The 16,304-nt window shown below is 40.1% G+C and overlaps 1 protein-coding gene across 5 annotated transcripts; it reads left to right on the top strand.

Annotated features, from left to right (window-relative positions):
• The first annotated feature begins 221 nt into the window (after positions 1–221).
• On the top strand, positions 222–4,253 carry rmi1 (RMI1, RecQ mediated genome instability 1, homolog (S. cerevisiae)). 5 transcript variants are annotated; one of them, XM_069930026.1, is made up of 3 exons: positions 222–364; positions 1,736–1,795; positions 2,181–4,252. In XM_069930026.1, the coding sequence occupies exon 3, from the start codon at positions 2,229–2,231 to the stop codon at positions 4,143–4,145; it is 1,917 nt and encodes a 638-aa protein (XP_069786127.1). In that variant the 5' UTR covers positions 222–364; positions 1,736–1,795; positions 2,181–2,228; the 3' UTR covers positions 4,146–4,252. The 5 variants fall into 5 exon arrangements, with proteins under 5 accessions (XP_069786127.1, XP_069786130.1, XP_069786122.1 ...); XM_069930011.1 differs by lacking the exon at positions 222–364 and adding an exon at positions 436–482 and having other exon boundaries at positions 2,181–4,253; XM_069930029.1 differs by lacking the exon at positions 1,736–1,795 and having other exon boundaries at positions 223–364.
• Positions 4,254–16,304: the final 12,051 nt, after the last annotated feature.

Below are 16,304 nucleotides of genomic sequence, written 5' to 3'. Positions count from 1 at the left end.
AAACCAATGACGTAACTCGAGACGTGTCTTGTGGTTATTCGTCGAGACTTGTGTCAATCAAAAGCGTCACAGAACCCGCACTCTTGTCGCTCTTTATAAAATTATAGAAAATATGAAACTTGTGCTTCTAAATTTTTGATTCATTTACATTTTAACACCTATTTTTAAATAAGATCATATTAAGAAATGCATAACATAAATGCGATTTCGTATAATTTCTTATAAAAGAACCAACCGACGGGGAAGAATAATGAAGTCTCGCGCGATTCGGGGGTGTGCGCGTTTGGCGCGCAATCCCGGCTACTGCAGTGATGGTGGTTAAGTGCAGTCGAAGTGGGCAGTAGCGGTTGAGTTGTGGATACTGGTTGGTAGCAACCTTTGTGTTTGCTTATGCTGGTTGTTGTAACACGTGGGAAATACCGCGCGAATGAGACTGAGGTTTTATCCACGGGCCCTATGTTCAGATTTGTATGATTTTACATGTTAGTGCATCCTATTAGTTTAAATATATTCTATTAAAAATGACAGTGGTGGCTGTATAGCTTTGGATATTTTGCGCCAGGCAGTTCTTTAATCTTTCGATGGTCTCCGTTTGAAACTATTCAAAAAAATAGAAAGTTCTCGATAATTTGGACAACGTCAGTGGAGAGAGATGAAAAAAAAGCACTTAGATGATGTTTCAGGCCGTTGATCTTCCATCAAAGTGAAGGGAGGAAAGTTTAGGAGCGAGATCAAGAGTCTTTTACACAGAGTAGTGGGTACCTGGAATGCATTGCTGTGGGTGGTGGTGGAGGCTGAAATATTTGGAGCATTTAAGAGACTTTTAGACAGGCACATGGATGCAACCAAGATTGAGGGTTACGATGTCGGAAGGGTTTGTATTTTGGTAGAAATATCTATAGTTTGGCACAACACCAAGGTCCGAAGGGCCTGTACTGTGCTGCAATGTTCTATTCTTTCCATGAGTCAATCTGACTGACCTGACGGTTCCCATTGTCATTTTTCATTATTGATACTGAAATGGTGAGTAAGTACTCATAAAAGTTCACCATCTGAGACATCTAACCATTTTCAAAACAAAAGTACACTGGAGCCAAACTTTGCATGGTATTGGCAATCTACATTGAAAAGTCATTATTAATAGCTGGAATAGGCAGGACACAATATCAAAGAAGCAAATTGCTTGGGTTAGGGTTTTGTGGGTTTGTTGATAGGGTATAATGGTTTGGCATTGATTGCATTAAGGAAGTTGGGAATTGTAAAGGGTTGATTTTCACCTGTACTAACTGCTATTGGTGGAAAATTATAAAGAAAATATTTTACTAAATATATGGAACTCTCTTTGCCACTGCGTGGATGTGCTGGCAAGGACAATTCTGAATGTTCATTCCTTTTTGACATTGAATGTATTGAATGTCAAAAAGTTTTAGTAAGGAAAGTGTGATCTTCAGATACAGTATGTTTATTTCTGCCCTTATAATAAATAATGCAGAAAGAAAATCTGTACCAGTGTAATGATTGAGTGAGGCCTTGCATGAGGAAACTGATTCTTCCCATTAGTCCAGTTATCAACAGTGCTGAGTGAGGATGGTGAAGGTGTCAAACAATAAATTAATAGGGATGGTAGAAAATGTAAAATACCCTTGTAGATTTCAACATACTAGCTATGTAAACATTGTTATACATGCAACTGGAAAATATAAATGATAATTGGTGCACTATTTCCCAAATGCAGGGGAAAAAAAGTCTTTTAAGTGGATTGGAAATTGTCATCAAGGAGGATGCATCTAACATTGTAAGTGAAAAAGTGTGTTCATAAACTTGAAAGAGTGCAAAGATTGTGATGTAAAATTGGAAGGATTTGGGGTAAGGCCAAGGAATTTAAATTGTATGCAAATAAAAAGACTGCTGGAGGAACTCACTGAATAAGGCTGCTTCTGTGGAGGGAAATGGGCAGTTGACTTTTTGGGTTGAGATCTATCATCCAAACTGAAATAGTAGAGGAGAGTTACCTATAATAGGCCTTCACCTCTTTATACTGGCAATTGACCTGCTACTCTTAATCTATGTGAAAGGTCATGAACATTTTCCTCAACAGATGCTGCCTGGCTTGCTGATTTCATCCAGCAATCTTTTGTATCTTGAATTTAAATTGTGTACTGTATTTTGTGATCCTTTAGGTCTTGTGTATTTTAAGACTATTAAGTTCAATATGGAGGAAAATTAAAATGATTTCTGCAAGAGTAGAAACGTGGCTGGAAGCAACATGGCACCTCAAAGTTCCATCACAGTGGCTTCATGCATGTTTAGAGTGGATTCAACAAGAGAGCCAAGGAACTTCCTTAACACAGGCCCTCATCAACAAACAGGTTTTTGAGCAATGGCTTCTTACTGACCTCCGGGATCTGGAGCACCAAATTTTGCCAGATGGAATCTCAGAAATGCATAAAAGTGAGCTCAGTGGATTTTACTGTTTGCAGATTGATTCATTGGTTGACGTTAGTCAAGCTGCATTTGCCCAGCTGCAGAAATACAGAGGAAAGGACACCACTAATGAACAAGTAACATCAACCCAAACATCCCAGAGATCTTGGGAAGCCAAACCAACTCGAATGCTAATGATGCAATTAACTGATGGAGTCCAGGGACTCCAAGCAATGGAGTATCATCCTATACCCGCTCTTCATTGCAACCTATCGCCAGGTACAAAAATCTTGTTGTTAGGTAAGATTGTTTGCCGATTGGGAGTCTTGCTGCTTAAACCTGAAAACGTGAGATTGCTTGGGGGTGAAGTGGAGACCCTTGTGAAAGAAAACTCCCAAGAGAGGATGCTTGCCAGGTTAGTTGGTGAATCAGATGATGCTGCTGTGACAAAAATAAATAATGATCAAAATGCTTTTGAAAGGACTGATGGAATGGCTCAGCTTATGGAACCTTCAGATGATGAACTATTGGCTGGCTTTAATGAAGATGATGACGATCTGTTTTTGGACCCCGTAATAGATTCTGAAAGTGGATATGGCAGTAAGACTGGCAATTCAAGCAATAACTCAGATCGAATTCAGCACCCAATCAGTGCTCTGAATAATCAATGGCAATGCATGGAGTTACTGGACAATAATAATGAAGACTTTGAATTTCCTATGGATGAACTTGATGATGATTTGCTCTTGCAGGGCGAAGTTAACGAGGAAATTGAGCCATGTGGAGAAATAGATGAGTCTCCAAAATCTCTAATTTTGTTAGAAGAGGAACTACTGAGAAGTCATAAGAGATATGATATGACAGTGGGAGTAAACAACAAATTTCGCTCAAATCAAGAGCAAAGTGTAAAAGGTGTTGGTAACACTTCTGACCAAAGGTTAGACCGCCATCTTGAACATTTTGCAAGTGAGAAATACACTGAAAATGCTGAGGAATGTTCCGTGCTAAGTCATTTAAATGTTCGAGAATCAAGCAATTTACTCAGAAAAACAGGAATTAACTCCATGGAAAGTAGTACAAATATTACCACAACAGAACAAGAATATAAACACCACATTGCATGTGACAGTAGACTAATTAATGTCACTGTTTCTGAAAATGTATGTGTAACATCTGAAGTAATTACAAGTTCTTCTAGTAATGGAGGTAGTTTTAAAGAAGGCTGTGTGAAAATAGGCAGTCCAGAACAAAGAAAGTATCGCAGGGATTCTATAGAATTGAAATCTCCACCATTTACCTATCTAAAAATCCTTTTGGATAAGAAACCTGATGTGTTAACCGTGGTGCAAATCAAAGGCTTCATTGTCACATTACTAGACAAGCTTACAAGTAATAGTGGCCTTTGGAGCATCAGAGCGAGAATATCAGATGGTACTGCCTACATGGATATAGAACTTGGTGATGACATTTTAAGAAGTCTGATTGGTTTCTCGGTAGATGAAATGCGAGTTTCAATAAAATGTCCGAATAAACAGAAAGAAGTAACTGCAGGATTGCAAAAATGCCAACAGGAGTTGGTGGACCTTTGTTGTTTGATGACTATTGAATTTAATCCAACTATTACTATTGCAAGAGTTCTGACACTCCATGAATTAAGCGTGGAACATCTGCAGGCATTGAAAAAACGTACACATAAAGAAAGTGTTGTGTTTAATATCTAATGGTGATTTGGTCTTATGAACCTATATGGCAGGCATGTTTTTATATTATTTGTAAAATTTGCTTCTGAAAAATAAATTAAAAAAAAAACTTCCGATTTGTTCAGTCTTAAACTTCAGGCAGAGTGGAAGTCATCCTTTATTTGGAGTTGATTTTTTTTAAACCAGATGCAAGATGATGATAACAATAAATTTTCATCTCATACAAAGGGAATTGTGTGTATTATACCTGTGTTACTAAGCTCTTGACCTAACGGTTTAGATCTAGCACCCTGCCCTTTTTGCACCCCTACTTTTTCTGTTTATCGCTTTTATGCTGTAAGCGGTTAACATTTTTAAGGTATTTTTGAAAGGGGACTCACTTCAGTCCTACAAAATTCTCTAGTTCGGAGCCGGTGGAATATGATTTTCCTTGGTTAACGTTGAAACATCAAATCAGAAAATGCCCCAATCCATTGCTTCTTAGTTTTGTACTCCATCCAAAATCTTCCCAATTTTTCTGAAAAGAGTTGTGAGTTTGTTATTCCAAAAATTGGACATAGTGGTTTGAGTTATTCTTCATGGATACATTTGTTGAGGATGGAGTGAAGATAAATTGTTGGAAGTCTACCTTATCTGCCTCCCAAACCATTTCTTGGGTTTAGTGCATTTAACAGTTTAGGGGCATGTCTGTGTTATCCAGGAGCAGAATTGCTCTGTTTTCCTGTTGCAGCACACATGTCTGTACTTGTTAATTGTCAGATTAGTTTTGCATTTGATTGATCTCTGATCAATTGTATTGTGAAATGACCATTTTATATTTTTAAATCCCGTCTTTCTTGAAGGGGATAGCTGAAGCTCCAGAAGAATTTCATTCAGATCTAACTATGAGTGGAGCTCTAATGTAAAAATTGTAGTTAGGGGCTGTTATGTTTCTGCTAAACGCCATGGGTGGGAATGCCCACTTTGAATGCATCATCTTGATACTATAGTCACAAGAAGTTTCGTTGGTTCCCGTGAGACAAATAAAACTCCCCAAATAACTTGTATTTGGCTTTGTAGAACTGGGTGGGTTCTGTATGCTGGAGGTATGCAAAAGTATGTTCACTTTCATTCCAAGCAGCATGGGGAGAGAGAATTGGGGACCCATCTTGCTAATTAATGTGGATTACATGATCACCAATTGAGTCAAGTGTGTTCTCCATTCACATCAGACCATCACCACAGTCAGCAAGCAAATCTCCCACTTGTGCTGCTCATGCATGCTGTTGATAAGGTGTGAAACCATGGACCTGGTCAGCCTGGGCCAGGTGATGACCTTGGAATGCTATGCATATATTATGGAAGTGTTCTTTAAAATGTGCTTGAGGGAAGGAATCTGGAATTGGATAGAGTTGCTGTACACAGGCATCAAATTAATGGGTGGGAATTAGAAAACTTACCCATCAAATCAAGTTCAGATTTATTATTATCCTAGCGCCCAAGTAAACCAGATGAAACCGTGTCCTCTGGTCCTTGGTGCAAAATATGGTTGCATGCATCCAGACATAGCGTACATACAGGCAAGCAATACATACACAGGATGAATAAATGTGCATGAAATAAATAAATAAGGCTCAGATAGTTAGTGTCACGTCAAGTTTATTGTCATCTGATAGTACAAGTACAACCCGACAAAACAGTGTTCTCTGGTCCTCGGTGCAAAACATTGCAGACACACAACCAGACATAACACACATACAGAAAAACAATACATACGCAGGACAAGTATTTCATCTATACAAATCAATAAATATTGTTTGTGCATATGAGTCTCTGATAGTTTGTGTGAGCAGTTCCTTTGGTTGTTCATCATTCTCACTACCATGGGATTAAGCTGTTTCTCAACCTGGTAGTATTGGCTCTGATACTCCTGTATTTCTTCCCCAATGGGAGCAGCTGGAAGATGCTGTGTGCAGGGTGGAACAGGTCCTCAATGATTTTTGTGTGCCCTCTTCAGACAACGATCCTGTTAGATCACATTGATGGGGGAGGGAGACTTCAGTTATCCTTATCCACTCTTTTGAAAATTTTATTTAAGAATTTTGCAGAACCAAAAAAAAACAAAGTATAATCTAAAACTACCCTCTACTACCCCCCTCCCACCTATCCTACCCCCTAAAACCCTCCCTCCTTTGGAGCTTTTTTTAAAAAAAAAACAGTAGTATCAGGTTGTTGTATTTTGTGCCATCTTTTTACATTTTTCATCACAAATAAAAATAAAATTTTACTTAACATCCAAACCCATACATTCAAAATACAAACTCAACATTTTAGCAAAAAAAAATTATTATTCCGCAAATTATACGTTATCTTTTCCAAATAAATACATGATTGAATTTCGTTATGCTATCTTTGTATACTCAGTTCAACATAATTTTTCCAAGTATCCTTATCCATTCTTATGGTCCTGTGGATTGAGCTCTGATCAATTTATCTGCAGGAACTGTACCACACCCTCAATACAGCTGAAGAAGGTTGACATAATGGTAACTGGTCGCCTTGCCTGCTTCAGTCTTCTCATCAAATGCAGTTACTGTTGCGCCATTCTGACAAGTGAAGGGATGTTGAGTGTCCATGATAAGTCATTAGTTAAGTGAACTCCAAGGTCTTGGTGCTCCGCACACTCTCTCTACCACAGAGTTCTTGATGTGTAGTGGAGGGTGGTCATTTCTGGTCCTCCTGAAGTTCACGATCATCTCCGTCATCGATACTGAGACTCAGGTTGTTACTTTTGCACCATTTCATGAAAATTTTCACCTCTATAGTGCGACTCGTTGTTGCTGATGAGGCCAACTACAGTTGTGCCATCTGAAAACTTGATGACACTGTTGGATCTGGATCTGTCAATGCAGTTGTGGGTCAGTAGCATGAATAGGAGCAGGCTGAGTACACAGCCCTGTGGTGTGCCAGTGCTCTGTGATGGTGCTCGATATTCTACTACTGATCCAGACAGACTGGTCTTTCCATTAAGAAATCCAGGATCCAATTACAGAGAGGAGTATTGAGTCCTGAGGACAGCTCCTCTACCAGTCTCTGGGGAGTGGTCATATTAAACACCAAGTGTCATTCTCCAGGTGGGCCAGGACAGAGTGAAGCCACAAGTATTGTATTGTAGTACATTTTCTGCGGTAGGCAAATTGAAATGAGCCCAGCATCTCTGGAAGGTGTGCTTAGATGCCTCCTATCACCACACACTTGAAGCATTTCATAATGGTGGAGGCAGTGCCACAGGGTGGTAGTGAGTAAGGCCTGTTCTTGTCGCCCTCTTGAGTACCGAGATGATGGTGGCAGTCTAGAACCATGTGGGAACGGTGGACTGCTGCCTTGTAAGGGTTCATCTTGGAAATTGTTCTCCCCACCTCGGCCTCAGCTATGCAGGAGGCCCCTTCATTAAGGGGACACAGAGCCTTCTTTGAAGTCATCCTGTTCTCATAAAACATACACAGAATATGTTCACTCTGTCTGGAAGGGAGGTGTAATTAACTTGCAAGATTGACGAGATCCTTTATAGTCTTGATCCCTTGCCACATGTGACTCATATTGCCAGTGTCACATAGATGTCTGTGGATCTTCTGTGCATATCCTCGCTTTGCCTTCTGGATTGCATGGGAGAGTTAAGCCCTGGTTGGTCTTAGTGCCATCCTATCCCCCAGTCCTGAAGGCAGCATCATGAGCTCTGAGAAGGGCCTGACCTCTGCATTCAACCTTGATTTCTGGCTAGCCCTGGTTGTGAAACATTTGATCTCAGCGATATCCTCAATGCACTTGGTGATGCAGCCATTCAAGGAGTTTGTGTACTCTATGTTTACATGACCCTTGTTGCTGACCCCCTCCCTAAAACAGCTCCAGTCTGTAGCTTCAAAGCTGTCTTGTAATGCTGTTGTGGCCCCACCCCCAGATCTCCCTGCAAATTGACTTAGTTTGCTTTGGCAGCCGTCTCTATACTGGGGATAGCAGGACAGTGGTAGGGGTGAGGTACAGCTTTGTACACATCAGGAACATTGGTGTACACCTAATCCAGGGTGTTCTCTCCTCTGGTGGCAAAGTTCACATGCTTTTGAAACTACTACGACCATTTTCAGATTGGCATGATTGAAGCCATTATCTACAATCATGGTGGGAAATCTGGGCTTTGCAAATGGTAAAGCTCCTTCATGGCTTCACCCTCATTAGCCGAAGGCAGAATGTAGACTGCAGCAATCAGCGTGGCCAAGAATTCCCTGGACAGGCAGAAGGGTCTCCATTTCACAATAGAGATATTAATACACCAGTTCTTGTTGATGTGAATGCACAGTCCCCCGCCTCAAGACTTACCAGAAGGAGATAAAGCGATTCAGCTGGATTACTGAGTCTGAAATGGTGTCCTGGAGCCTCGTTTCTGTAATCACCAGAGCACAGCAGCCTTGCATTTCTCTCTGGTTCAGATGCAGCCTCAGGTAATGCATTTTGTTCTTCAGCGATCTTACATTTGCAAGTAAGATAGCCAAGAGTATGGGTCTGAAGGGGTTAACCATCAGTCTAACCCCAATACTGGCTTGTTTATCACACTTCTGCCTTCTGCAGTGCTTTTAATGGCTTCCTATGTGTCTCCCACAATCCAGTCCGTCATGAAAAGTACCTTTCAATTATGATAGTTCAAGTTTATTTGTCATCTGATTGTACCAGTACTACCTGACGAAACAGTTCTCCAGTCCACAGTACAGAACAGTGAAAGACACGTATACAAACATACATACAGACAAATTTTATGTATATATATATATATATATACACACAGTGCGTACATTGTGTATGTGTGTGATTAATAAAGAGTAGAGTCTTGGAGAGTTATTTTAGCAGATATTCACTATTCTCTCTCTGTCCATGGGAAGAAGCTGTTCCTCAGCCTAGTGGTTTTAGCTCTGATACTTCTGTATCTTTTTCCCAACGGGAATAGCTAGAAGATGCTGCATGCAGGGTTGTAGGGCTTTACACTGATTTTGCGAGCCCTCTTTAAACAACAATCCCGGAAAATCACTTCAATGGGAGGTGGGGAGAGTGTGGAAGGAGACCCCAGTGATCTCTGCTGCTTTTATCATCTTATTGATTGACCTCTGATCCAATGCTCTATTACAGCAACCATAGCACACTGTGATGCCGCTGGCCAGAATGTTTTCTCCTGTAGAAAGTTGACAATGTTGGCCATAGCCTTGCCCACCTCAGCCTTCTAAGGAAGTGCAATCGCTGTTGCACATTCCTGACAAGTGAGAAGATGTGTGTCCAAGATAGGTCTCTTCTTAACTGGACTCCGAGGAACTTAGTGCTCTCCACTCTCTTACACCACTGAGCTATTTACTCGATAATTAGATTTCCAATTTCAGAGGGCATATATGACATCACGTATAATCCTGAGATTCTTTTTCCTCTTTGCAAGGCAGAATTACTACTTATTGGTAGTGCATTAAAAATACATAATGTACACATGTAAACAAGTAAAGAACTGTAAACAGATGGGGAATGTAAACAAAAATAAAAAAATAAAGTGCAAAAGTAAAAGACTTTAAATGAGACCCTGATTGAGTATTTTTGTTCAGGAGTCTGATGTGGAGGGGTAGCAGCTGTTTCTGAACCTGGTGGTATGAGTCTTGAGGCACCTATGCCTCTTTCCTGATGGTAGCAGCAAGAACAGCATGTGCTGGTGGTGTGGATCCTTGATTGCTGCTGTTCTTCAATGGCAGTGTAGAACCATAGAATGCTATAGCACAGAAAAACAGGCCACTATGCCCCTCCAGTCTATGCCAACCACTGTTCAGCTAGTCCCAATAACCTGCTCTCATTCCATAACCCTCCAGCCCTCTCCCATCCATGTGTATATCCAATTTATTCTTAAAACTCAAGATTGAGTCCATACCCACCACATCAGATGGCAGCTCATTCCATACTCCCACCACTCTCTGAGTGAAGAAATTCCCCCAAATGTTCCCCAAATGTTCCCCCTAAAACTTACCCCCTTTAACCCAAAAGCCATGTTTTCTTGTACTTAACACTCCTAATTTCAGTGGAAAGAGCCTACTCGCATTTACTCTGTCTATATCCCTCATCATTTTGTAAACCTCTATCAAATCTCTCCATTTTCTTCTTCATTCCAAAGAATAAATTCCTAACCCGTTTCATCTTTCCCTGTAACTCAACTCCTGAAGATCCCGCAACATCCTTGTCAATCTTATTGATATCCTTCCTGTAGTTAGGCGATCAGAATTGCACACAGTATTCCAAATTTGGCCTCACCAATGACTTAAATAACTTCAACATATCATCCCAATTCCTATACTTAATACTTTGAATTATAAAGGACAAGATGCAAGAAGCTTTCTTTACAACCCTGGCCACCTGTGATGCCACCTTCAGGGAACAATGTACCTGTCTCATCTCCTCTGCATTCCTCAGTGTCCCTCCATTTACAGTGATTCAATACTTCACACTTGTCTGCATTAAACTCTATCATCCATTTACTGGCCCATTCTCCCAGTTGGTCCAGATCCCTCTGAAAGCTTTGAAAATCTTCCTCACTGTCCACTGTGCTTCCTATTTTTGTGTCATCAGCAAACTTACAGATCCAATTTGCCACATTATCTTCCAGATCATTGATACAGACAACAATGGTCCCAACACAGATCCCTGAGGCACACTACTCATCACAGGCCCACAGTGTGAGAAGCAACCATCCACGACCACTCTCTTGTTTTCTCCCACAGAGCCAATTTCAAATCCATTTTACAACCCCTCTATGTATACCATCTGAACTAACCTCCTATGTGGGACCGTGTTAAAGGCCTTACTAAAGTCCATGGAGACAATATCCACAGCCTTTCCTTCATCTACCTTCTTGATAACTTCCTCGAAAAACTACACTGTTTGTTAAACACGACCTACCGTGCACAAAGCCATGCTGACTGCCCTTAATCAGCCCAAGGCTGTCCAAAAACCTATATATCCTATCTTTCAAAACTCCTTCCAATAATTTACCTATTACTGACATCAGGCTCACTGGCCTATAGTTGCCTGCTTTTGGAGAGATTTTTCCTAAAGAGTGGAACAACACGAGCAGCTCTCCAAACCCCCGGCACTTCTCCCGTGGCTAAGGATATTTTGAATATATCCATCAGGGCTCCTACAATTTCAACACTTGTCTCCCTCAAGGTCCAAGGGAATATCATCTGGCCCAGGGGATTTGTCTATCTTTATTCACTGTAAGGCAGTAATCAACTCCTCCTTAATCTCCATATGTTTCATGACACTTCTATTTGTTTCCCTTCCTTCCTTATGCACTATGCCACTTTCCCGAGTAAATACTGATGGAAAAAAATTGTTTAAGATCTCTCCATCTTGTGAGGCTCCACAACTATGTTGACTACCCTGAACCTCTAGGGAACCAATTTTGTCCCTTGTTATCCTCTTACTCTTAATATATTTGTTGAAACCCTTCAGATTTACCTTCACATTATCTGTTAAAGCACCCTCATGCCTCCTTTTTTCCTTCATGATTTCCTTCTTTAGTATTCTCTTACATTTTCTATACTCTGAAAATATCTCATTTGCTCTTTGTTGCCTATACTGGTTAAACACCTTAATCATATAACCAAATGTGACACACTGTGGTAGCAGCAAGCAGACACAAAAACTCGAAAGATTGTACTACAGGCTTTATTCTGCTAAAAGCCTGTACACACTAGTTTCAGCTGGAGTGGCTCCTAAGTGACTGGCCCAGGATGGGCCGGCTCAGGTCTATATTCGGGTCGGTTGATTGACAGCCAGACAGGTGGAGTTGGTCCTTAGGTGGTCTTCCTGAAGGTATAGCGATCGCCCCCTGCAGTAGGCTAGTGGTCGTATCACCATCATTAATACCTTGAAAACCAAGGTTCCCTATGTCTGTTAATTTTGCCTTTAACCCTGGTAGGAACATGCAAACTCTGCACACTCAAAATCTCGCCTTTGAATGTCTTCCACTTGCCGGACACATTCTTGCCAGAAAACAGTTTATTCAAATCAACTCTTCTGAGATCCTTTCTCATTTAAAGAAAATTAGCCTTTCTCCAATTTAGAACTTCGACTTGAGGACAAGACCTATCCTTATCCATAAGTAACCCTGTAGATTTTCTCAATAGTGGGGTGGGTTCACTAACGTTTTGAGGGCTTTGCGCTCAGGAGTATTGGTGTCCCTATACTAGATTGTGATGCAACCAGTCAGCACTCTTTGCACTACACCTCTAGAAATTTTCCAGGATTTCTGATGTCATACTAAACCTCTGCAAACTCCTGAGGAAGTAGAGGCACTGACATGCTTTCTTCATGATATCATTAGTGTGTTGGGTTCAGGAAAGATCCTTCAAGATAGTGCCTCCCAAGAACTTAAAAAATTTGCTCACCCTCTCCACCTCTGATCTCCAATGATCACTGATTGCAGACCTCCAGTTTTCCCTTCTTGAATTCAACAATCAGTTCCTTGGCTTTGGTGACATTGAGTGCAAGGTTGTTGTTGGTGCACCATTCAGCCAAGTTTTCAATCTCCCTCCTATATGCTGGCTCATCACCTTTTTTTTATACCACCCACTACCATGGTATCATTGACAAATTTGTCGATGGTGGTATTGTCATGCCTAGCCCACAGTTGTAGGTGTGAAGTGAGTAGAGCAGGGGACTAAGAACATAGCACTGTGGTGCTCTGGTACTGATGGAGATTGTGGAGGAGATATTCTTACCAATCTTCACTGATTGGAGGTGATGAAATCCATGATCCAATTACACAGTGGGCTATTGAGGCCCAGGTCTTGGAGTTTGCTGATCAGTTATGCTGATCAATTACTCGACAAAATGGTAAAGAACACATCACCAAATGTAAAATGATCCACACACCCTGAGAGGTTAAATGTAATTGGTTTACATGGAATGGGAGCTCATTATTTTAGATTAGTTTTTATTTAGTATATCCTGCAAGATTGAAAACCTTTTGATTTATGGTCATTGTCACTGAAATAATTCATAATGTTTTTTTTAATTTAATGTCAAGCATTTAGTAGGTGGGGGCGTGGCAAGATGGCATAGAAGACAGACGTGCAAATCCACCTTTCCCCAGCTAGTTTTTTAAATACCCATTTTAAAAAAATTTATAAAAGTGATTAAAAGTAGTATTCACAGTTTTTGGAATACTGGAGGGCTGTAATGGCTAATAATGTGAAAAAAACAAAAGCTCAATTACAGAAGAAACTACCTTATAAAAGTGTTGAAGAATTGAGGCCACAAAGTCGTCGATGGGAGTTCCCAGGCCTCAGAGGACTCCTGCTCGGCTAAGTATGACGCTGGTGCTGATCCTGCCTCTGCAAGATGGCTCTGGCTTGATGACAAGTTTGGCTGGTGCTGACCTGCTCTCCCGTGAAGCCGGGCGTGTGGGCAGTCTTGCTGAGAGAGGAGCCCGCGATGTTGCCGGGTGAATCGTGGACGCACAGTGTAGCGTCGGAGGACACACCTGCACGATCAGCGGTTCTACTGGGCATGCACGGTGTTTCGAGGGTACGCGATTTATTGGAACTGGTGTGGGCTGTGGGGGAGCCTGAGCAAAGGCGCCCCAACGAGGTTGGTGTACCGTCCTCGGGTGTCAGACCCGCAGCTGCACTGGAAGAGGACCGACTGACTGAAGAAGAGGAGGACCTAACTTACACAGGAACAAATAGAGGTTGAGACTAAGGAAGGTAGGCCTCAAAGGGAGGTGATGGAACCCAGAATGGATTCTGTGTGTGTTGTTTTGGAAGGGATTGCTTACCAAATATGTCGAAACAGATGACTTGATGATTTTTGGAAATGAAAACTAAAATGAGTACTATGTATGAAGAAATAACAAATATGAAGCAAGATATGACTGTAGTTAAAAGTGATGTTAATAGATGTATAAAATCAGTAGATATGATGTGAGATAATTTTTTAGAATTTGACGCAGCTTTTTTTGAATGTAAAAATCAATTGGAATGTAATAGGGAAAAATGGAAAAAGTGGAGGATTCTTTTATGGATTGGGGGATTCAGAAAAAAAGAATTATTGACGAAAATTGATTCATTGGAAAATCAAAGTTGGAGGAATAATGTAAAAATAGTGGGTCTCCCATAAGATATTGAAGGTTCTGATCCGATAAAATTTTTCAAGAAATGGATTCCTGAGACGTTGGGCAAGGAGTTTTTTCCAGAAGGTTTGGAGTTGGATCGAGCACATAGAGCATTAAGGAAGAAGCTGTTTCCAGGACAATCACCACGGGCGGTTTTAATTCATTGTTTGAAATACCAAGATAGGGAAATGATATTACGACTGGCGGTGCAGACGGCCCGACAACGTCAATCTCCAATGATGACTCAAAATAATAGAGTCATTTATTTATGCGGATTTGAGTCAATAAATTATTAGGCAGTCGGCAATTTAACTTAGCCAAAGAAGTATTGTGGCGGAAAGGTTATACATTTGCTTTTCGTTACCCTGCGGTGCTAAAAGTTTTTAATGGCAATTTTCAATCTCAATTTTTTGAAAATGATCACGATGCATTAATTTTTGCCAATTTGTTGCCAGACTTGTGAGGGAAATGGTCAATCTTCATCTTTGTCACCTAAAAGAAGGGCAAATGGGAATGGGAAGAATGGGAAGCATGGAAAGAAAGATGAGCTGACACAAAGTCTTCTTGACATTGAAGACCCGGAACATTCATTGGGACTGGAATCATTGTGTTGATTATGTTTATTATATTTGATTGTGTTTCACTGAATAATGAATATATGTCTGGCTGTGGGGGGTGGATGGCACTGAAATCTTTGAGAGTCATCTGCTGCTAGTGGGTTTTACCACATCCAGATTTTTAGGACGTTACTACCTTTGGGTGTTTTTTTTCTTTATTTTTCTTTATTTGAAATTTTTAGGGAAGGGTTTATGATTTTAAGCATTTATAAGGGGAGCGATATTTTATAATGGGTAAATATATTGTTAGTTTGTAGAAATATCTAATTTGAAATTTGCAACTGTTAATGTTCAGGGGTTGAGTAATCCAATTAAGCGGAAGCGAGTATTGGCCTAAATAAAAAAATGAAAGTTGATATTGCTTTTTTGCAAGAAATACATTTGACTGAAAAAGAACACTTGAAATTGAAGAGAGATTGGGTTGGTCATGTGTTTTCTTCTTCTTTTAATTCTAAGGCGAGCGGCGTAGCGATTTTAATTCATAAGAGTTTGCCATTTGAATACAATCTTTGGAGGGAAATGCTGGGAGAGTTTTGAGGGTGAACTGTAAAATTTTTGCTGAAGCTTGGACTTTGCTTAATGTTTATGCACCTAATATAGATGATGAACATTTTATTTCAGAAGCTTTTTTGTTGTTAAATCGGGCTAATGAAAATATTCTAGTCAGGGGAGATATTAATTGTGTTCTGGATCCTTTATTGGATAGGTCCCCAAAAAATATAAGGAAATCAAAGATGGTGATTCAAATTGGGGCTTTGATGAAAGATTTAAATTTGGTGGATATTTGGAGAAGAGTTAATCCTACGGAAAAAGATTTCTCTTTTTATTAATTTTGACATGATTCATTTTCCAGAATAGAATTTTTTTTGGTATCGGCACATTTACAGGGTAGAATATTACAGGCCGAGTATAAAAGTAGGGTTATATCAGATCATTCTTTATTGTTTTTTTCTTGTGCAAGTTCAGAAGTGGTACATTCATCCTACAGATGGAGGTTTAATACAATGTTATTGAAAAAACCAGAGTTTATTACTTTTGTTAAAGAACAGATTACTTTGTTCTTGGCTGAGAATGTTAATTCTGAAGATAGTTGTTTTGTACTATCCGATGCTTTGAAACCTTATTTAAGAGGGCAGATTATTAGTTATACTACAAAAGTTAAGAAACAATATATGGCAGAAAGTTTGGAGTTGGAGAAATGAATTGCTGAGTTAGAGAAAGATTTTCAGAAAGATGTGACAGAAGATAAAAAAGCGGCTTTGGCAAATTTAAAATTACGTTACAATACATTACAAACCTATCAATTTGAGCGTTTAATTAATCGATCTAAACAGCGTTATTATGAATTGGGTGAGAGGGCACATAAGCTACTTGCTTGGCAATTAAAAATGG

Source organism: Narcine bancroftii, chromosome 1 (genome assembly GCF_036971445.1).
Source record: "Narcine bancroftii isolate sNarBan1 chromosome 1, sNarBan1.hap1, whole genome shotgun sequence".
NCBI classification, from domain to species: Eukaryota; Metazoa; Chordata; class Chondrichthyes; order Torpediniformes; family Narcinidae; genus Narcine; species Narcine bancroftii.
This window is presented reverse-complemented; position numbering and strand designations above follow the sequence as displayed.

Excerpts from the sequence above, each read along its gene's own strand:
- rmi1 (XM_069930004.1), top strand. The coding sequence starts at position 1,685 with ATGCAACTGGAAAATATAAATGATAATTGGTGCACTATTTCCCAAATG. Across the intron at positions 1,796-2,180 it reads AGGAGGATGCATCTAACATT|GTCTTGTGTATTTTAAGACT; the intron begins GTAAGTGAAAAA and ends GTGATCCTTTAG.